The sequence below is a fragment of the Exophiala aquamarina genome (assembly GCF_000709125.1).
Source record: "Exophiala aquamarina CBS 119918 chromosome Unknown aczIA-supercont1.12, whole genome shotgun sequence".
Lineage (NCBI taxonomy): Eukaryota > Fungi > Ascomycota > Eurotiomycetes > Chaetothyriales > Herpotrichiellaceae > Exophiala > Exophiala aquamarina.
This window is the reverse complement of record NW_013550576.1, coordinates 130,795-153,157: the sequence shown is the minus strand read 5'-3', so window position 1 is coordinate 153,157 and position 22,363 is coordinate 130,795. Positions and strand designations below refer to the sequence as shown.

General features: G+C 51.3%; 6 protein-coding genes across 6 annotated transcripts; 2 read left to right on the top strand and 4 right to left on the bottom strand.

Annotated features, from left to right (window-relative positions):
- Positions 1-1,375: 1,375 nt before the first annotated feature.
- A1O9_10056 (uncharacterized protein) lies at positions 1,376-2,596 on the bottom strand (the record flags this gene model as incomplete). The annotated part of the gene is made up of 1 exon (XM_013400792.1): positions 1,376-2,596. The coding sequence occupies one exon, from the start codon at positions 2,594-2,596 to the stop codon at positions 1,376-1,378; it is 1,221 nt and encodes a 406-aa protein (XP_013256246.1).
- A 1,626-nt stretch (positions 2,597-4,222) lies between these two features.
- Positions 4,223-9,790, bottom strand: A1O9_10055 (phospholipase D; the record flags this gene model as incomplete). Its single annotated transcript, XM_013400791.1, has 1 exon — positions 4,223-9,790. The coding sequence occupies one exon, from the start codon at positions 9,788-9,790 to the stop codon at positions 4,223-4,225; it is 5,568 nt and encodes a 1,855-aa protein (XP_013256245.1).
- A 1,021-nt stretch (positions 9,791-10,811) lies between these two features.
- A1O9_10054 (uncharacterized protein) lies at positions 10,812-12,490 on the bottom strand (the record flags this gene model as incomplete). Its single annotated transcript, XM_013400790.1, has 2 exons — positions 10,812-12,295; positions 12,352-12,490. The coding sequence occupies 2 exons, from the start codon at positions 12,488-12,490 to the stop codon at positions 10,812-10,814; spliced, it is 1,623 nt and encodes a 540-aa protein (XP_013256244.1).
- A 1,323-nt stretch (positions 12,491-13,813) lies between these two features.
- A1O9_10053 (uncharacterized protein) lies at positions 13,814-15,898 on the top strand (the record flags this gene model as incomplete). Its single annotated transcript, XM_013400789.1, has 7 exons — positions 13,814-14,115; positions 14,316-14,684; positions 14,823-15,331; positions 15,380-15,424; positions 15,483-15,536; positions 15,592-15,620; positions 15,677-15,898. The coding sequence occupies 7 exons, from the start codon at positions 13,814-13,816 to the stop codon at positions 15,896-15,898; spliced, it is 1,530 nt and encodes a 509-aa protein (XP_013256243.1).
- Positions 15,899-18,432: 2,534 nt separating this feature from the next.
- On the top strand, positions 18,433-20,057 carry A1O9_10052 (uncharacterized protein; the record flags this gene model as incomplete). The annotated part of the gene is made up of 2 exons (XM_013400788.1): positions 18,433-18,479; positions 18,563-20,057. 2 exons carry the CDS (start codon positions 18,433-18,435, stop codon positions 20,055-20,057), a joined length of 1,542 nt encoding a protein of 513 aa, XP_013256242.1.
- A 709-nt stretch (positions 20,058-20,766) lies between these two features.
- On the bottom strand, positions 20,767-22,152 carry A1O9_10051 (uncharacterized protein; the record flags this gene model as incomplete). Its single annotated transcript, XM_013400787.1, has 4 exons — positions 20,767-21,074; positions 21,173-21,394; positions 21,494-21,613; positions 21,687-22,152. The coding sequence occupies 4 exons, from the start codon at positions 22,150-22,152 to the stop codon at positions 20,767-20,769; spliced, it is 1,116 nt and encodes a 371-aa protein (XP_013256241.1).
- Between the last annotated feature and the right edge of the window lie 211 nt (positions 22,153-22,363).

The following is a 22,363-nucleotide window of genomic DNA, read 5'->3' as shown; positions in this document are numbered from 1 at the left end:
AGCAGGAAGACGAGCTTATGAAGGCTCTATAAAAACCTGAGGGGGTGCTGTGGTACCCCCGTTGTGTTTCTATAATGTTGGGACATCGCGGCAAGAATCACGATGCACTCCAGCCTCCAAATTGGTGGGAGCTGGTTCAGGAAGAAAGGAAGAAAGAAAGAAACTATAGATGGGATGGTTCTTGGGTCGCGAGACCCCTTTTTCTTTACAAAAGTCCATTTCCCCCCTTTCTCACCGGGGTTTTGTGGTATGGTATACTACCTATCTAGTTAGTCTGGCTTGAAGAGAAGGAAAACTTGGACGGACTGTCATGTCTATTTAAGCGACTTAGCGAACAAGGACCCTACGTGGTACCAGGCTGGGTGTATTCTAGCACTCTTTAGCTCAGGCGGTGCACTGCCTTGGGGTGGTTGCTGGAGACGCGCCAGCAAGCAATGAAGGCAGGGGTCTTTCCAAGGGCGCGACATTTTTTGCCCCCTCTCCTGCACTATCACATGTAATAAACAATGCAATGTAAATCTGAAGAAAATATTCCAAGCCACGACGTAGGATCGCCGCGGCGGCAGCAGCAGCAGCAGCAGCAGCAGCAGCAAACGGACTCTCCAAGTCTTCTCAATGCATGCCACATGGCGCATTGGCCAGACTGCAAACCCCATTTTTTTCCTGCAGGTTACTGTGGTGGCTATTTGCCTTACGTAGATAGATGGTCACTGAGTTGTAACTTGGATGATTGATTATAGTCAACCCTCTTTTGGTTTGCGATGCACTCACTCACGTACTCACTCCACTGATCAACTCAGAAATACTACACCTTCGGTAGCCTCGCGCGGGATATCCGAATACCGACCTATATTGGCGTTCGTGCATGCAACCGAACCGAACCGAACCGAACCGCCGACATGGGAAAGCTGAAAATAAACCAAGTGCTCCGTACCACATTGCACAAAGGTACTCGTCCTCCGTCCTCCTTCCTCCGGGCCACCGACAAGCGAGCAACAGCAATGCAGGTGGATGGATCGAGCACGGCAAGTCAGGCCGTTCTTCCCAAAGCCGGGTCGGAGGTGGACACCGTGCGTCGTCCGCCACGCGGTAGGCATGGGAGGCCCGTCCCGAGTATGTCCGTACCCCAAGTAGATAGGTGCATTCGCTATCTCCTGTCCGCTGTTGAGGCCTTGCGTCAAGTTCCCAACCGACAACTCGAGACAAAGCTTGGGTGACCCATTTTCGGCGATGGTGTGGCAAGTTGTACAGTAGGTCGTGTTCGGCGTGCACCACACTCGGAGTGTGGGAGGCTGCCCATTCGCCGTCCCAGGTCTTTAGCTGATGACCTTGGGCGTAGGCGACATCGCCTCTTTGGACAGGCCACTTCCCTGACTCAGCTGTCCCGATATTTGGAAATTACCATCAGAGTCTCATGAGGGGTGGATGAATTTGGCTTCGGATTTCTTCGACCAGATCTGCCACATGACGCCAAGTTAATGGACCATCCCTGACACTGGGCGATTGGCAGCTCCTTTCGAGATTTCGACGCACCTTCAGCATGGGCGCCTTGTGTTACTGATGGCATTGCAGGGGTAGAGCTTAGCCCTTTCCGGGGTCTGTGTATCATCTTATCGAGAAACAGCGAGGCTGTCTGAGCGTCCCAAAGGCCGTCACGAGAGTGTGAGAGCGAGGGGTGAGCAAGGAGCTCAAAGGTCTTGCGACGAGTGGTCGGCGACGTCGTCTTTGCGCACACAAAATAGGTGACGGCAATGAGGTGCGATGAAAGCGTATATGTCCGTTGTGGCATGGTTGGTGGAGAGTCACAGATCAGTAAAATCGACGAGACTGCATCTGAGGCAGTTTTCAGATCGCTCTCCAAGTCAGACCTGAGGTCTGCAGCCGATTCTGACTGGGTTGCGGAAGCTAGTATTCCAAATTTGGCAGCATAGTCTCTCATCAGATGATGGAATGTGTGGAAGCTTATCCGAAGCATAAGATATCGCTTCCATTGTTGTCGCATTGACTCGTCGAGTTCATCTAGAGGCAAGGGCGATTTTTCAATGGCGTAGCCTGCGTAGTTTGCAAAGTTGTCCAGAAGAGCACCATATTTTTGAAGATCGCAAACCACGAGAATGCGTTCCTGGATCAGACTTTGCGGCAACTCCTCCACGGCTTGTCCCTTGAAGAATATACTGGCCACTAAATGATGAAAGACTCTGTTCTGAAGCTTTATCAGAATGGATTCGGCGTGATCAAGATCTCGTATTCGATCGGGCACCGTGGGCACCGTGCCACACAGCTCCGGTGGCGAAGAAAGTACAAGGACTGGGGCACGTCGGTCGTCAAACGTGCATGCCTGACAGTCGAGACGTTCGAACAAGGCGGTCAGTCGAGGGACCAACGGATCATTTGAAGAGGTGGCGTCAAAAGACTTGCTGACCTGGCTACGTTTCAGCAGAACCAGGCCCCGATCGAGATGCCATATGGCTTGTTGGGGATCCCCAAGGAGCGATTCACATATGAAGTATATCACGCTGCAAATCAGGGCCACATCAGCACCGGCGTCTGGGCGAGAGAGGTATCGAGCAAGTTGTCGGTGAGACTTAGCAATCATGGTTATGCTTGCCGCCGAAGCCGTCCAAAGTTGGCCATTTTTTGGCTGATCGGAACGAGCAGACCATCCGCACTGAAAGTCTCTGTGCAGAGAACTCAATGCCACCAAGGCACATCGAACCACGGGTTGATTGTGACAGCGCTGAAGAATCAGCTCTGTCCAAAGCCCTCGATCGGAGCAACTGCCTAGACTCCACGCAACCTGGGAGCAATAGTAGTGGATCAATTGCCGATCCGCTTGGCTTCCGGGAATCTTGAACGGTATGTTGTACATACTTATTGAGTTGCTCGCATCTGATACCTGTAGCCGATAAGAAATCAACTCGGGATATCCTCTGCACTCCCGTCGTGCCCGTACGCATCTATTGCATGTCGGTCTGGTTTCATCACATTTGACCCGGCGCGATCTGGATGTGATTGAGCGTTAATATCGCTCAGGTCCGAAGGAGCCTCTTTTGGCCCGACCCAACAGATTGATCACTTACTTGCATGTGAAACAGCCAGATCGCACCTTGGGCTTACTCGTTCTCGCAAGGCGCATGTCGTTGGCATTGGCTTGGAGATCGGACTCCGATTTTTGCAGCCCGGGTTGAGGCAAGAAGATGTTCTTCTAGCGACAACGGAAGAACAGCATGGCCAGGAGAGTTGCAGGCAAAAGAGGGGCGAGTCCGATTGCAAAGCTCCATGTCATGAGACTGTCAGATGCACTTGTAAATGAGCGGGCTCTCCTTCAGCAATGGCAGCCTTGTCATCCTAGGTAGACCGTACACCGCATGCCGTACACCATATACCGGAAGGTGCAGCAAACCTTAAATATACGAGCCGAGCTAACTTTATTTGGAATGCGTGCCGGCTTCTCCTTTCACCACATATAGTCGATGGCAAACGGTATTTCACCTAACAACTTTTCCATCTCACAGTCCTCTCCGCCCGCCGAGAACACGCCTTCCTAAATCGAGGCTAGGTCTTATTATTGTCCCAGGAGACTCCCCAATACCCACCCAACAAATTGGGTAGTGTACCTGGCTTGGAGTTCAGCGGAATGAAAGAGGGGTTAGGTGAAATACTTGTTTTCTCCCAGAGTTGATGTTGGAGCATGATAATCTATATGAAGTCTGGAGGACAAGAGGGCAGGATGCCAGGTCTGCTATCAGAACAACGTCAATTCCAGAAGACATCATCGCTAATTCCACGGCCAGCCTTAATAATAGGTGTGGAACTGTCCCCTTTCTCCGCTTGATGCAAATATGTTCTTGCTTGCTTTGACACCACTTTTGAGGCAAGTGGCTTATGAATATCGAAGATGAGAATACGCTTCGCAGTGGTGATAACAAATGCAATCCGTTTGTGAGGAACACCCTCCTTAGTTCCGATGCCGTCTGAGATGCCTACACCTCCAGAAAATGTGAACATCCTCATCTGTCCTGTTTATAGTAGAGAAACTGCCGCGCGCAGGTCTGTTGAGATAGATTCTGCGCTCATAACGACTAGCCATTGACCATGCTTTGAGTTTACCATGCTATGCTCCTATGCTACGCTTATAGGTGCGTACAGTCGTCAATTAAATGCTGCAAGGAGAAGTGGTCAGATTCCAACTCGAGCCATTTAGGAAGGAGAGCGGAACTTACTATATTTCAATTGGACTGATTTGGTCGAAGGGAAATAGCCAATTGCTTCCAGCCTCGACCTTTTCGAGCCTGAGAGGAGTTATTAGCCAGGGAACAAAGGAAATAACCGAGAACACATACCAGTCGTAAGGCCAAACTATAAGATGGCCCTGGACGCAACCGAGTAGTTCCTCGGCCTCTTCGATGCCGGGGAGGTCGTCAGTTGCGCTAAAGTCGCGTCTACTAGACCGTGTAGTTGCCCTCCTACGACGCCTTGCACTCCCGCTATTAGCGGCCATGGTGCTTACATTCTGGGCGAAATTTTGATTTAGAGCGTCTGAATAACCAACGAACGTGTTACCCATACTCGGTGGGGTTCCACTCGTGGGTTTCTCTCGCTCGACGGCGGTGTCGTTGCTGGGGCTGCTTGTCGGTGGATCGGTGTTGGCATCGTCCTCCTCGCCACTACCCTCATCGTTGATAGCTTGACCTTCATGGACAGTCTGTAGTCCAGCTTTCTCCTCAGTCAGAGTCTCCTGTCTGTGAAGTGCAGCGAACCCCTGGCGCTGGGCCTGAGCTTTATTTGTCTCGGTCGCCCATTGCCGCTGGTCAACGCTGGTTTCAGCGCCCAAAGTCTGCTTCACCTTATCTTTGATCTCCCCAGATCGCTTGTCCAAATCAGCAGGGACGTGACTCAGTGCCTTCAATTGTACAACTGGCGCCCGGGACCCGGCACCTGGTGGTCCACTCTTTGGAGCATGGCTGTCACCTGCTGGATGTGGTATTTTGTCATCGCCAGGTATGTCATTGCCTTGCATTTGATTGAATCTTTCCTCATACTGCTGGTATTGATGATAATCTTCCCAGGTGCGAACTTGATTGTCTGGCATGCATCGGAAGACGGCACGGAAGATCTTCGTATTATTCTCTGCCACCGCATGCCAGGTGTCGAAGAAGAAAGCGTCGTGAATGGGATCCGTCATGCAATCTCGGTCTACCAGTGGTCGCCTTAGGTCATTCATCAAAGGATGCCGTGAATGAACCGAATCTCGAGAAGCAAGCTTGGCAAGGGGAGGTCCTCCAATATCAGTGTCATCTTCATGTGGTAAAGCTGGCAACTGGGAAAGCATCGGCAGTCCTAGCTGCTCGGTGTTCATGCGCTCTCCAATTGACGGCCTGGGGGGTAGCGGTGGATTAGGGGTTTCGAGCTTCATCACATAAGACGTTAGACGGGGGACTTCGCCATGCTTTCTCGGATTCTGCACCGGGGCTCTACCCTCAGTGTCAAGGTTGGAGACAATGAGCTCTTTAGCGCCATTGGTCACGATTGTGTCTCTTCCTATACCAAAGCCGGCAGACTCTGCAATAGCCATATTATCAACCCCATGGCCTTCTATATCTTGCCTGTGGATTGCATTGCCAGTGACCCGGGAATCTTCAGTGAGTTTGCGATTGCTCTTGAGGTTGGGATTGTCATGCTGTTCCCAATCTACATCATGGTTGAAGCTCTTCAGGTCTTCTGAGCGTTTCAGTAGTTCCTCGCGCAATTCGGCGGCACGCCTGTCGAGTGGACTGACTATATCATCATCCTCTGATTGTGGGTTCCCAAATCCATCGTCTCTATATTGTTTCCCAGGGGATTCTCCGGCGATTTCAGTCTTGCGATGTTCAGCTTCCATGGCCTGGGCATCCTCCATGATCTTGTCCACATCGAGGCCAAGATGTTCTCGCATTAAACGCATACGCAGAGTATGCGGAAAACGTCCGACCTGGTACGGCTTGCCATTCATCGTTGACCAGACCATATCTGCATCTCGGACAACAGCAGCACATTCAGAATCACGATTTCCCAGCATAGAACGCTCATTGATGTTGGCAGAACCAATCAGAGCAATTCGGTCATCCACAATCATGCATTTTGCATGAATGTAGAGCTGCTCTGTTACAAGGGTTTTCCGTGGCCCAAGTCGGCCCCACTGACGTAGACTGTAGAATTGAATGTAATCTTCGGGCTCAATGCCAACACTCTTCAAGCGACCAAATATTGAGGACTCTCCTCGACAAATACTTCGATATTGATATTGCATGATCAAACGTACGGAAGTTCCTCCTTCTTGTTCAACGGTATTTTGAAAACCTGGAATCAATGGGATCACTATCACAGCTCGCCAAGCTTCGTCGTTCTTTGAGGCTCGAGTAATTCGCTCGACTAGCGCATCGCCGATCTTGTTGTGAACCGTGGCGCCCTCTGTCTCACAACTTGTGATGAAGAACTGATTCTCCATATAAACAAAGTGATCTGATTCTTCAATGAGTTTGACATATGCGTTCATAATGCTGTGTTCTGTTTTATCCGGTGTTCCGATTGACCAAGGACCTGCAGAGCGCAATATTTGGACCTCACATGTTCCATCCAGACCAAGGGCTTCTAGATCTGCAGGATTGAAGTCCGGTGGCGGCAACAGGAATGGTGTGGGGCGAGTAGGCTTACGTTGTCTCAGAATATAATTCCACCTCTGAACAAAATGTCTCGTCAAGTCGCGAGCAGGTTGTCCAACAACCTGCATTGAAATATCATGCCACGGCATCCGGGCGACTTTTTGACGGTTGTACATCTCCTCGTACGGCTTGTTGAGTGCATAGAAGTCCTGTATCCGAGGATTTGAATAGTCCTTTCCGGGCCACAGCTGACAATGGTCGGCGTCTTTAGGCTGATCACTTGGTTCAAATCCTGTTGGTTTGTCATCCACAAGAGTATGCTGCGGCGTATCCCACCTGCCAAAACAAAGATCAATACCACCAACAAAGGCTAACGTGTGGTCAACGATGCAGAGTTTCTCGTGATGGGCCCAGAAAAATGTATTCTGGCGGAATTGATTTGGGGATCTTTGGACAAATATGTTGGGATGAAGATCGAGCAAGGAGAATTTGGTGTATTGCGAGTCGATGGGAATGGCGGATTCAATATTGCGGTAGACAATCACGAAGATCTTGACACCTTCTTCAGCTTTCCTCTTGAGCAATCTGTCAAGTCGCCACTTTTGACTAATGGCGGGAGGTCGTCTCATGTACAGCTCAGGGCTCAGCCACCAGTCGTGAATATATATGACATCTTTGGCTTGGTTCAGAGCACGAGACACTACCCACATATGATCTCTGCCGTCAACAAGCCATTGGGCAAAACAATTCGGCCGGACTGGGGCGAAGCTGTCAAATCGGTTTTTCTTCACCCATGGCGATGACTCTGTCATCAACCGGATGGACTCCTCAAATTGGTGAAGTTGTCGTTCGCCTCTTGCCAATAATTTGAGCTTTCGTTCGGAGTTGACCAATTTGAGTCTATGATGTTGACCTGTGGATTCTCTAGCAGCATCAGCCAATTCTTTGGCGCGTGGATGGTTCTTCAGGCGCTGTTTCGTGGATTGAATTTGAAAATCCGAGTCAAAAAGAAAGACATCATAGATATGCATTTCTTCAGGAGAATCAACACAAACAACATAGCTATGTCTGACCAGAAACCACTTTGGAGTGTGTCGTTTAGAGACATTAGTAGGAGTCAAGGCTCTTCGAAAATCCAGCCCTTTTGCTGAACGAATCAGCAGATAGCCTTCCTTTCCGTGGTAGCTTCCCTCCGCCGCCAGGCGCATGCCCATGGCCGACACTTCCAAAAATTTGCACAAGCGATTGCCTTCTGGTCGGAACAGGAGAAATTTCATCATCTTCTGTAAGTATTGCTCGAGCTTCTTCCGTTGCTTCTCATTAAAGCGGCCATCTCGTTTTGCTCCTCCAGGAGTACTGGGATCTGGAATGCCTGCAATGCTAGATTTCCGCCGGCCAGGCATGAATGAAGAACGGTGTTGAAGCTTGGGCGTCCTTGCGTCCGTATCAGTGGCGTCACCGCCATCTACATCATTTCCAAGGTCATCATCTTCACCTTCACTCTCTTCATCAAGCCATCGCCAGGATTTTGCATACGGGAAAGCGCTTCTTGGGAATCTGGGGAACTTCTCCGCCGATTCTCCTCTGCCCCTCAACTTCTCGGTGCTGTAGAATACTTTATATTTTGCGTGGAGATTGAAAAAATCACCCACTGATCGCTTAACAACCCATTTCATTCTGTTGATGCCATTACCGTACTCCAACTCTATGCGGAACACTAGGTGGCGATCGCTGGGGGCATTGGGATCTACTTCGCAGTCTGTGATCTGGAGTTTAAGCTGTTCAAGAAGGACTGGGATCCTCCGATTGTCATGCTCGTCCCGTTGAAACATGCTTGCCAGCATGAGAGCCGCTGGGGTTCCCGCAGCAAGCTCAGCCAAAAGTTCAGCCGATTTCTCATGGTCCGGGGTGCGCTCCTTTTTCTTGCTTTGGCCTAGGAGGCGCAGGCTGTTCTTCAACTGCCTCCACTTGGCAGCACTCAACGTTGTGCCTCTTTCAGTCATTAATTTCCGGCGCGATGGCGTCTTGGGAGTCTGGGACTCGCTCTGTGCTCCTTCGCGAGATGATGTGATCGTGGCGAAATTCAAGAGTGTCAAGGGCCTTCTGTGACTTTCAGGAGTCGAGTCACCGGGTTTCCTTTGCCCACCATAGCTTAGACCACGTAGTGGATGACGAGGGGTCCAGGCGCTCGTTTCGCGAGAAAGTTGTTTGCGGCCCTCGTCTTCCGACACACCTTGATGACCATGAATTGGACCCATATCCGTATCAGTAGCTCGTCGAGCGAGGACGCGAGGTCTATTAGGGTTAGAACCGAGAGGAGTGCTGGCTAGGCCGGAACGCATGGGGCTGTGCGGCGACGAGGGAGCCGTTTCGATGTCATCACCACGGTGCGTCTTTCTCCTGCGTTTGCGTGGCGCAGACAGCTGTTGTCTATTTTCTGCAGCGCTCTCTTCTGCATCCGCATCCGCATCGGCTTCGGCGCCACTATCCTCTTCCAGAGTTGCTGCAAGGGCACCAGATTGTGAAAATCCTGACCCGTCGGCGTCCTTGCTGTCAGTCACCCGGCCAGTGATGGACAGGCCACTAGGAGTTCTCACGTGACTGAAACTTTGAGGAATGGCAAGGGCTCTCAGTCTTGCCATTAGAGAATGAGGCTTGTCCTGATCCGTGGCTTCCCCTCGTTCTCCCAGTGGTGTGCTCTGGCCAGCATCGGGCGCATCTATCTCTTGGGTGTCTCGAGAGAACTGGACGCTCTTCCTCCCTGCTGTTGGGGTTCCGCTAATTTGAAGGGCGGTGTCGGAATCGGTGATGTCTTTCTCTGAGCAATTCAGAGGTTGTTCATTCAGTCTTGCTATAGATAGATGTGGACTAGGGACAGAACCTTTCTTCAAAACGCCGGCTATCTTGGAAGATGAAGGATAGAATGATGCATTGTCTGGCGAGTGATCCCTTTCCTCTGTGACGGTGCGGGATACTGTGTCGTTGACGATGTCGTATGCTGAGCCATTGGTCTCAACTGCGGGTCCTGGACTGCCGTTGACCCTGAGGTTGGAGAGGGTGTTCTGTGAAGGAGCATCTTTGCGATGGTCAACGGAACGGTCGATGATTCCATTTCGACTTAATTGGGTAGTCTCAGTGGGACTGGCCATGGTTGATCCTCCCAGAAGGAACCGGACAACAAGAGCCGGTAGACCACAAGGTCAGCGGCGGTAAGGGCTACCGGCTATCAGGAAACAATTCCAACCATTGTCCTGTTCATTCCATCCACCTCTTGTTCGAAAACTTGGCAGAAGAGCAATTGCTGCTCGAAGATGGCAGGGAATGAGGCAGCGACCAAGGATAGAGGGACTGTGGAATGTCTATGTTCAGAGTAAACTTAGTGGAGAAGAACCACCTCAGCAGGGAGAGAGGTTGAGATGTCACTACTCAGATGAATGATGTACCTGCAATCGATAGAATTGGTCGGCTTGTTCACAAGATTTGGGAAGTGCTGCGAGAGTAGCAAGTTTGGTGGCAGATGTTGTCTTCCCTGCGCCGTACGAGTCCTACGCGAGGAGTAAGGACGATGCAGGTGCGGTGACCGGCAGCCAAGCCTTGGGGGCCGGAAGCACCTGCTTACTGGTTGGTACTCGTAGCTGCTAACGATGGTTAAAGGAGGCCAACCACAGAGTTTGATGTTGGAGGTGCTCCATAGGCATGACTGCAGCAGATTAGGTCAGCTGTTAGTGGGCACCACCAGAGGCAATCCGAGTAATCCTTAGGCTCCCTTAGGCTCTCTTAGGCTCCCTTGGTCTCCCGGTTGGGGCAAATGCAGCACTGCCAAGGCTCCCATGTCCTCCGTCAACTCCACCCCTCTCCACGTGTGAAATTGCCCTCGCCGTATGGACACGAGGCTGAAACTTACTCGTACTGGCTGTCCAGGACTATGGAATCTGACTTACAAGTAAAGGTCCTCGGGAGACAAGACTAGGACTGTTCCAGATAAGATTTTGTTGCCGAGCACATTCAACAAGTACCGATATGCATATGCATGTGCCGACCGCAGAGAGCAGGCATTGGGGGATGTAATGTCTAGGGCTTGATTACGAGTGCTTTCATAGATGACATACCTACTATGATAGGTATTTAGGTATCTACTACTGGGTGTAAGGCAATCATGTCAAAGCTGACTTAACCCGCCAGATCACCAGAGTAGTGCTGCCACCAAACCCCCATACACGCAGCAACCACCAGATCACACATTTTGAGCCCTTCGTCTTCAATGATCAGCTTGCCGAGTTTGGCACTGTGCCCCTTAAACCCCCCCCCAGCCTTTTCTCGTCCAAGGTCAAGATTCATGCGCTCCTCATCTTGACTATTGCCACGGGCATCGTTGTGAAAACCACCGCCAGACGCGTCGAATGACGGCCGGCCATCTGTGACATCGTGCTTGGATAGTTGTTCCCGAGCCTTGTGAGTAAAACTCTGAAGACTTCTTCTCCACTGATGATGATCTTTGGACATGGAAGGCTGGGCAGGAACGTTTATTGGTGGGTTAAGTGAGTCATTATAGTGCCTGCTCATGTCTTTCGATCGGAGTTTCGCCCACGGTAGATTAAATCGAAGCTCGGCAACATCTGCGGCGAGGGCGGGCATGCCAGAGTTTGCTGCTGAGAGCATGTGCCGGCACCTCAAGCTCCTCCCGTCTATCCCGTTGCTGAAAGAGCACATCCCTTGCCAAGGAGAAAGGAATGAATATGCTTGACGTGGCTTCCTCGTCGCCGCACTGGCCGCTGTTGAGAACAATTCTGTTGAATTGCTCCTCTTTCTCCCACCAGGTGTCGACTCGGAGTTCGGTACCAGCATGTAGCCCGTTTTCCTCTGGAACGGTCGCCCAGCTGTTCCTTCATTCTGAGCAAAACGTCCGTAGCCTGGGGAGATAAGCTCCATCTCAAAGTGTTGTAAGGGGGTCTCCCGAGTAGATGTGCTAGGCAAGACTATGTTTCCAACATTCCACTGGTTTCCTGATGCCGGATCTCGGCGGATCAAAGTAATCCGCAACGCATCAAGAGGTAACTCTGGAAAGGGGCCGTGGCTTGAGCGTACGGGAGAGCTTCTATTAGGACTTTGATTTCGTAAGTCGGTACCACTTGCCATTGCAGGTGTCAAGACTGGCTTCCGCGGCAGTTCTGTTCTCCCCAGGCCATTGTCTTCGGGACTGGCAGAATCCATATTTTCTAAACCGGCTAGGCTTGATGAATTCCCGCTGTAAGCATTCCCCATCATTGACCGGGCACCGATGGGTTTTCGAGAGATGGGAGGTTTAGATGGGTCTGAGGTATTCAGTCTGAGACGGTTACCCCGATTGGAGTATCGGTCGGCTTGGGTTTCATCTTGCGACCCAACTGATGGCGGTTGATAGTGTGGGTAGCTTTTTGGAGGGGTGGGAGGTCTCTGAGAAGCCGGATAATTGGCATATGGCGTATTTGGTAGAGGCTTGCGCTGGATCCCTGCAACGCCGTAGGGGCGATTTTCTGCAGCTTTGGCGGCTTCGAATGATTTCCGCAGTTCGTCGTCCTCCGGTCTCTCTACGTGCAGAAAGTAGAGGCTGGACTGGACTGCATCGATGCTAATGGAAGCCTTGGTAGGTGGCTTGAGGGGGGTAAGGAAGACATCTAGCAAGACTTAACACGGATGCCCCTTTATCTTGTCTGCTGCGCAACGCTCTCACCTTGACTGCCGGGTACCCTCACGATGTAGAGGACAAGCGGGTCGTGGACTTGGTGAGTGGGGTTTCGAGGATACCGAGGCGGGTTCGCAAGCAAGTCCGTCAGCGAAGATATCGACTGAGCCTGGATAGGAGTGCTCATGTGTGATGTCGGATAGAAATCATTCCCGACAGGACAGAGTTACTAGGTATGTTAAAGGTGGGGGGAGTGCGGCGCTGCTGGGCACGATTTTCAGATTTAATGGCAAGTCGGTTCTGCTCACGTGGGATGAGATGTCTGAGTCGGTGTCAGTGTCAGTGTCAGTGTCAGCGCACGTGCATGAGAAGGATGGGTTCGCAGTGCGTATGACAGTAGATACTTCATTGTCGATATAAAGTTATCAAGACAGGTAACCAAAGTGTGTCTCGTCTCGTGTTCAGGACAATGACACAAATACAATCATGGCTGCGCAGACCGGAAACTTAACTGCCTAAGCAGCCGGAGTGCAACCTAAAGTATTCTTGGGTCGCTGATGACGTTGACTCAAGTCATAACCCCCAGTACCGAGCACCACCGACCAGGATGATGGGGGTCCAGTGTGGCTGGTTGAAACAATCCATTTACAGTCCAGGTGTCTAGATCTGACTGGTTCGTCTACTGTACGGAGTTGTACGGAGTGCTACTGATTCAGATCCATCAATGAGTGGTGAATCCGTTGGCAAGAAACATCATCTATTTCACTTATCTGGAGTATGCATACCAAGTGTGTCAGGTGTCGGCTCCAACAATGCCTGCTCGGTCTCTAACGGTCGAAGATTGCTAGTGTCTGCCTATCACTCCACGTTCGTGCATACTCGGGGCCCGCCTCCCGACCAGTTTACTGCTAAATGTCACCCAGCTGCCCTTAACAAGCCGCTAAAGACGCCCAGCTATCGGTATTGCCCTCCGGTCGGCCTCTGTCCTTTTAACGCACGGAGGAACGCTAGGCATGAGGTTCCCTTTTGGCCTAACCTTCCAGGGGTTGGCCAGGCTCGTCGTCCGCCCAAGGACGCCCATTTGCGCCTCCATCCAACAAGATCTGCCCAGAGCTGCCACTTAATTGGTGCCGGTAAGCCACGTCCCTGGGCGCGAGCGTCATTCGGTTCTGCGACCAGTATACTCCACGTTTCTTGTTCTAAACGACTAGCTAGGTAGCATTATCATCATATCCGGGCAGCTACAGCCTCCGACTAACGGTATGTATATGCCGTTCCTTTGCACAAGAGATAAGGAAGCGAACTCGAGACTTGTCCACCTTCAATCCCCCATTCTTGATGGTTTGTAATCCTAGGCGAATTCAATAATCCGCCATATATATCTTTTACGTGCCCGCCATCTTTAAGTCTGGGTGTGTTTGTCGATGAGAGAACTGTCAGTGTATTCTGTAGATCACTTCGAGAAGCCCGCCAGGCAACCAACAATATCTAATCATTTCAATTAACCACCATGACTGCAGGTGACCGCTCAAGTCCATCGCCTACTGATGATGTTGTCACAAGTGAGAAGTATACCGAGACAAGTCTAGATGACGGACCTCAAAATGTCATCATCGCCTCGCAACAGGATCTCGAAAATATCCCCGAAATCGACCATGCCGCCGAAGCCAAGTTGGTTCGGAAACTCGACCGATACATCATTCCGCCTACTATGCTCCTGTACCTCGTCAGTTTCCTCGATCGTGTAAATATTGGAAACGCGCGCCTTTATGGTATGGAAGAAGATCTAGGACTCCATGGGTCCCAATTCCAGTGAGTCAACGACTTCCTTGTTCATCGATCATTTTAGAACACCGAGAAACACCAGATCAAAGTGAAAATTCAGCAATCTATGTCAAATCTTTCTGAAAGTTGAAGGTCTGGGACGGCATTCAGGCAATGTGATTGCTATGGAGATGGCTTCGCAGATTGATTCAGGAGTGACCACTCTGCTAATGAGTATCGACTCTCAGGACCGCAGTCTCCATCCTGTTCGTGACTTATGTGCTACTGGAAGTTCCTTGTAACCTAGTTATCAAAAGGCTGCGACCCTCTCGCTTTATCTCCGCCATAACAATAGGATGGGGTATTGTCGCCACCCTCACGGGCATTGTGCAGAGTTACGGGGGATTGATCGCTTGCCGTCTTCTTCTGGGGGCTTTAGAGGCAGGATTGTTCCCAGGAATGACAATATACCTCACAATGTTTTACACAAAACGCGAACTCGCTCTTCGCGTCGGTTATCTCTTCGTGTCCGCCGCGATAGCTGGTAGCCTCGGAGGTTTATTAGCTTACGGAATTGGTTTCATGGACGGCGTTGCTGGTGAATCTGGATGGAGATGGTAAGTTTGTTATTATTAAGTTGACCATCGGACCCAAAGCCCAAGACAGTCAACAAATCAACTTGGCTGCTGGGTTACCGTGGTTTCTGACCCATCTCGACCTGCGCTTGTTTATGCTAACGTGCTTTATCGACAAAGGATCCTGATCATCGAAGGGATTCCGAGCGTTGTGCTGGGATTCATCGTGTTCTTCTGGCTAGCAGACTCCCCTGAGACCGCATACTATCTGACGCCTGCGGAGAAAGATTTGATGCTTATAAGAAGACGTCGTCAAATTGGCCATACCACCTCTGGAGATCTATTGCACAAGGAAGACGTGATCAAGGCACTTAAGGATTGGAAGATCTGGATGTTTGCAGCCGGTCAATTTGGTGTTGATACATTGCTTTACGGTTATTCCACGTTTCTCCCAACCATCATCAGGGGTCTGGGAACGTGGTCGACACCTCAAGTCCAAGCACTTACTGTCCCCTGCTATGCCTTGGGTGCCGTTACTTATCTGACGGTCGCGTACTTTTCGGATCGATACCAACAGCGGTTCCTCGCCATTGCTCCATTCGCAATCATCAGCATCATTGGATACGGCATTCTCATGGCTGACGTCGCGTCTGGAGTTCACTTCTTCGGCTGTTTCTTGGTCGCTACAGGTGAGATATCTCATGTGCATGCCGACTTTTGACTTACCAGTAGGACAGGTCTGTATGTCTCAGTAGGAATACCGCTCGCCTGGTTGCCAAGTAGTAAGTCGTTCTGCTACCTCTCTTCGAAATGTCTCTGTCGGGGCTAACTTCTTGATAGACCAACCTCGGTATGGCAAGCGAACCACGGCCAGCGGAATGCAATTAACCATAGGTAAGGAGATTCAGGCCTTGCTTTGGACATAACTAACTGAAGTTCTCCAAACCAGGTAATTGTGCTGGGATCATGGCTCCGTTTGTAAGTTGCTCCGCCTGAAACCTTGGCCATCATGGTTGTTGACGACGCTCGATCAGCTTTACAAAACAAACGAAGGACCGCGATATATCCGGGGTCATGCGGTCTCCTTGGCAATGGTTGCAGCGGCAGCTATAATATATGCCATCATGTGGGCCTACTTCCTGGCTGAAAATAAAAAACGCAAGGCAGGAAAGCGAGATGCAAAAATGGTTGGTAAGACGGAGGAAGAAATTGCGGAAATGGGCGACGAGAATCCGCGGTTCGTGTTTACGTACTGATGAGTGAGCACAAAGAGGACCCTCCTCGAACACGGGCTTTGTGGGTGCAGAGAAATTCAAATCATCTGGGAAGATGTCACACCCATACAGAACGCAATTGATTATCCTGGTGATGGATGAGCTTGGGGGAGAACGAGTGGCAACCCATACTAATCTGTGGGAGCACCTGAAAGACGTTGGTGCTCCTAGGTGTCCAAGTGGTTACCCGTAAGCATCAACAGTGAGATACTATAAAGAAATAGAGCATGTCATTGCCGCGATCTTACCACTAACTCAAGAAGCCATCCGTTCTTGACTCATCGTGTCAAGCGCTCCTGCCCAGTTGACAAGCTGAGACGAATAGCTCTCCACGGATACCGCCATGAACATCAGCCATTGATGGTGATCAGCACCGGTAGTCCACCCAACACAGCCGGATCGATATGTGTCGTGGCTGGCGTTTGCCTCATTGTTGACCATCTTGGAGTGACGTGTCACAGGACTCCACCCGGTGACTGATTAAATGCCCTATCGCGATTCGTGCTCTTCCATGAAGCAGGCCACAGCATGGTTGGACAGTGGATGGTGTTTTTGGACACGCGCCCGAGCAACAAGTCTGTGCCGTCGCCGGTCAACCCTCAACCCACTGGCCCTGCCCTGCCCTGTTGGGTGCCTGTGGGTGCCTGCCCTGCCCTGCCTGCTTACCTTACGGGGCTTTGTCCAAGCCTGCCAATGCCGGTAGCACTATGAGCGAGCATGAATGCCAAAACAGGCACAGGAAGGAAAGAGCTCATACACCCCCGAGCAAATGATGAGGCAGAGAAGAATGGGGCCATCGAGTCTGGTAATCCAGATCCTTCGCCTCGTTTGGCTCTCTCCCATTGTTTTTGAGTAAAGCTGGTCTGAGGCATATGCAGGCTCTGGGCAGTTCCCAGCACAGCGTTGTCCGGAAGTTTGCCTTGGGCCCAGATGGGTGCCAGATCATTGGTGCTTGGGGTGCTTGGGGCACGATTAGTCGGCCTCACATGGACGACTGTCCCTGAAGAAATTCGTTGGCGATCATTGCTCACGATCCCGATCACGAACGGGAATCACGGTCTAGAGTTCCCAAGCGGCGACGCAGTGGCAAAAGAGTATTTGCCGTTGGTCAAATACGCTATGCTGGATCTGCTCATCTAAACGGCCGTGATTCGCGGGGATTAAGACTTGCTGGCTGGGTTGGTAGAGACTCGGGAGACATTGGCTGTGCGAAATTTAGACCCATCGACTGGCCCATAGAAGCCAAGAGAGCCTATCAAGGGCCCTGTACTGGCTTGCCTAGGCCCCCCGATTTGCCCGTGCCAGTGGGAGGGACCAACACGAGGCGTAGAGTGTGTCGCCCGGGTGGGCACCATCTGAACTGAACTGAACTGGTTTGGTTTGAACTGGCAACAAACACGCCAGGCAGCGCACACCAGGAACTGAGCTGTGAGCCGTGAGCTGCGAGCTGTGGATGGGAGGATAAAAGAAAGAACACCACCAGCCTGGCGGAAATCCGTGACTGAGGATGATTCGACACAAAGCACGAGATTGTTGAGTCAAAGACGCCCCGACTTGGAAGCATCAACATCATTCTTCTCGCTAATCAATTTTGATATTTGCTTTTCTTTTAATAACATCTCGTGTCTCCGCCTGAACCTGAACCTGGACCTGAACCTGAACCTGAGCCTACGCTCGAGTCCTTTACCCTATAATCTGCCTTCGCACCATCGGCCATCAAATTAGATTGATTTTTCTTTGTCTCTTTGGATCAGGATATCATCACCCGATCCTCACTCAATATCCTAAATCCCTGCACATTCTGGATACAGTACTTATCATCAGGTCTGGCTACCTCCCTTCGCCACTACATTTTCACTGTATATCAACACCCGACAGAATACGGAGAACAGGGTACCCAGTACCACCACCCACTCCAGCAGCTACTGCACCCACGAGTACTTGACCCCCCAGACCGAGACAGCTGCTGGTAGCGGGTATAGTGCTCCATACGCCGTCCCTGTCAGCATTGGCAACCCTCAGACTGTCAACGCTTTTTCCACCCTTCCGATCATCCATAGGTTCATCGTTCCAGGACCCCAGGACCCAACGCCTCCTATTCACCACAGATGCTAGCCTAAGTTCCGCATTTACCGAAAGTTAAGGGGAATCTTCAGGCTTGGCTGCAGTGGCTTTTCGGCAACGTAAGTCGAGCCCACTGAGGAAGAACACTCGACTGGCCCCTGCGCCCAACTCACCACTTAACAATCCTCAATACGCCCACCCACCCTCCAGGGCCACCACCAATCCTCTCCTCCTACAAGTTAGCAGCCCCAAGGACGGAGTACCCAACGCACCCCGGCTCGTATCGTCACCCTAACCGTCGCCGTTGCCCGCTAAACCAAACCAGACGCGTTCACACTCGATCCAAACATCTGCCAACTGAGGCTGCACCTCGTTCCATTCCCGCTATCCTCTTATTCTATTGTTCCATTCAATTCCATCTCTACGGAAATCTCTCTCCACAACACGCGACGATGCCATCTGTCGTCTATCCTTACACCGTCACCAACAGCTACAAAGGGTAAGTCGCAGTCGACATCTCCAAGCTTGCCCGCATCTGTCTACCTTCACTTTTGGATCCCGCTGACACGTCTCACACATCAGGGGTCTCTTCATGCGAACATACAGCCGTAACGTCCGTCGCGCCTGGGATGGCGAAGACTACCGACCGCCAAAACGACAACGCCTTGAAAATGCTTGGAACGCGCCTGCTACCGCTGCTGCCTCTACCTACAATGAGAATACTTTCACCCTCCTAGACGTCGAAGACAACCTTGAGCGCGCCATACGCGAGACTAGCGTTGCGGCAATGTCATCCTCTCCATCACGCAAGAATAGCACAATCTTCTCAGCAGAGTCACAGGAGGATGAAGTAGGCTCCAGCACCATCACCCCACCATCATCCCCTCCACCAACACTACAACTCACGCCACAAAATGTGAAGGCACGCAAGCCTACCTTTTCCTTTCTCGATAAATCCAAAAAGGAGCAAAAGAATGCCAAAAGGAAACGCGATGCGGCCTCGGCCGGCCTCGCCAACGCGGCTGCGACGCGTCAGGACTCAGAACCTCTTTCCGAAATTTTCAACTCCAGTTCACGCTCACAAAGCTCCCAACCAGCTCCCGTGAACGCGTGGGTACCACCGGAACCAAATCAAACACCAGCTCCCACTCAATCAGCGCCTCCGCCACCAAGACTCCTGGTTCCTAAGCAAAACCTCACACAGACAGTCCTCGATTTCGGGCAAAACCTTACCCCCGTCACATGCCCGCAATGTCAGATGTCATACACCCCCTCCGCGGCCGAGGACACCCAATTGCACAACATGTATCATAACAGAGATAGCAGCGGCATTGAACTTGGAAAGGCGTTCCTCAAGTCAGCAATGCGTTGGTGCTACCAAGTTCCCAACATTCCAGGGAGTGTCGTGGTTGTAGATCGGAAGATTGCTCTTCCCGGGAGACGCGCCGTTCAGAAAGCACTGGAGATCATCAACAAGGAGCTGGGAAGTGTGGATATCAAAGAGGAGGAGCTCTGGAGTCAACGGGTTCCTGAAGGCGAAAGTAAGATCGAACCTCTTTTGAACAAAAAGTGCGACCGATTCAAGGTCTTTCTGCACATTGTCGATGATAAATGTGTGGGCATGTGTCTAGCAGAGCGTATTACCAAGGCACATCAAGTAAAGCCAAAGGATGCTGCATCAGGAGAAATTATCCCTCTGAATGGACATTTCAGCCAGGTTCGACCCGCCACGCCGGCAACGAATGATCCCAGCGAAGAGGATACCGCAACAATCCCACCAAGACCACAGATTCCAACACCAGTCGCGAGTCCGACATCTTCGTTCCATTCCTCAATCAGTATCACGGAAGAGACGTACCCTGCAATTGTGGGTGTGAGCAGAATCTGGACTAGCCGAGCATTCCGGCATAAGGGGATCGCAAATAACCTTCTAGAATGCGTTATGAATCAGTTTATTTATGGGATGGCTATTGATCGAACCGAGCTTGCTTTTAGCCAACCCACGGAGAGTGGAGCGGGTCTGGCCAGATCGTGGTTTGGGGAGAACTACAATTGGGCGGTTTACAGAGAATACTAAAGGTCTACGCTTCGACATGCTTGGAGCTGAGTTTTCCAACGAGCATAGCAACAGAGGGTTGTCATGAGCATGAGACTAAGTGCTATACAAAATCGGGATCGGGGAACTGTCTAGAGGTTGGGTAGAGGAGGTTTCGCGGAATCGCGATTGATATTTAGCATTGAGGTTCTTCGGCTGGACCACGTTAAACCGGTTCAGGATAGCGGGAACAGACCAGCAGCAGAATAGCTCATCCACAGGATCAATGAATCATCCCGTTACAGCGAGCAACTCTTTGTTCTCTTAAGAAGGCCATGGATCCCTTTGTAGCCAGAAAGAGTCCTCTTGCGTGAGTGTCACCTCGAGAGACTATGTACGGAACTCCAACACAAAGACGCTACGGTTGTAACTTAGTGCAGTCAGATCAAGTACAGTGTGTCAATTAAGATTTGGGCATTCTCTCCCCTGATGGTCGACATTTTTATCAGAGAGGCGACTCATTCAGTAACTTAATGAATGTCGACAATGCCTGACCAGTTTGTAACAGCTCGCGGATAAATCATCGTTCAGACTATATGAGGGACCAAGTACATACTCGTGGTCTGGCTCGTTGCATCTCGACTAAGCGGCTGCCCGGTAATCTCATAGCCAGAGCCGACCCCCCTACACGTCACCGTCATCGCCAACTACCACCCGTCGCACAGCCCTGTTTGTCATTGTAGCAAACGAACTAGAATACGGAGCCGAAGATCCTCGTCTGAATCGAAAACACCGTATCCTGCAACCAGACGGGCCAGCCGCGCACCCCGGTCTTCGCCTCTTCGCTCCGGGGCATGAAAATCCTGCCGCTGCGAGCAGCCAAGACCTGCTCGACGACCGCGCTGCTGACGTTGGATGCTGGATCCGTCCGGATCCCGATACTCGCCAGCTTGTCTTCGTACGGCTTCACGATGCCAGTCGAGTGCCACGACGGGTGCACGGAGGTTGTCTGGATGCAGTTGCCGTTCGGGTATTTGGTTATCAGCTCGTTTCGGAGTCCTGCAATTTTCACAAATGCGTCAGTACTGCTGAGTCCATACCGGGACGGTGACTGTTGATAAGTCGAATACAAACATGTCGAGGGGAATCTCGCGTACCGTCATTGAGATACAACGCCGCGACTTTAGTGCAGCAGTAATCCACCAAGCCCGGCCCAGCGACGAAACTCGCCATCGACGCGATCGTCACGATATGGCCCTTCTTGGCCTTCAGCATGCCAGGTAGGAATTCCTTGATCAAGATGAAGTGAGAGGCGATGTTGACTTTGAAGATTCGATCGATCCCCTTGGCAGTGCTGTCCATGATGTACGTGCCATTGGCTAAGTAAAGCGTTCGGGCGATGTCAGCTTGGGTGGAATTTCTAAGGGGTCTTCCCGAGCTTTTTTGGAACTGCCATCACACGGGAAGGGAATGCTTACCGATGCCGGCATTGTTGATCAATACCGTAGGATCACCATGCTCTCTGCGGATCGTCTCTGCCGTTGACTCGATGGCTGCGAAATCAGTCACGTCGAGCTGATAGTAATAGACTCCAGGCACTACGCAAATCCGATTTCAGCAAAAGGTCATAATTACCACACTAGACTCCATCAAAGAGAGCGAGTCAGTTACATTTCTTAAGCTCGGCAGGGACAGGGCTGATGTCAATGATCACGACTTTGGCATGCTTGGAGAACGCCTTGACCATCTCATAGCCGAACCCGCTGCACCCTCCAGTCACGACGACCAGCTCAGTCTTTCGCGAGCCATCGAAGTCAAACGGCGCTCCTAACTTCCTGAGGCTCCAATTGTTGAGCGCAAGCCTGTTGAGGGCTTGGTTGACTCGTTTTAGAACTCCGATGATGAGTAGATATCTCAGAGTCTTGATCAGACGCTCGATGTGTCCGGCTGAGAGCCCGCTGTTGTGTAGCAGGTTCAGTAGTCGCTGTCTGTACTCGATGGGAGCACGCGTAAGCGCGAATAGCAGTGAGCCAGTGACGGTCGGCTCGGCAGCGGTGTATTTGATTGCGTTGATCGGTAGTTCGATCGCTCCTCCGATGACCCTGGCGGCGAGTCCTATGGGACCGGTAGTTGCCATGCTTTTCTATAGTGATCGATGTTGAAATTGTCGAAATGAAGGCTTAGAGAGTAGAACACCGCGCCCCCAGGACAAGAGTCTGAAAAGAGGCAGGAAATCAGCACCGGGCATAAGCTGTAGAAAGAAAAAGCGAACAAACAACATCCCCACGACAGGTCGGGGTATGCCTCAGCCGCGGCATTATTATGAGTTCGTCTACTGTACGTGCGCG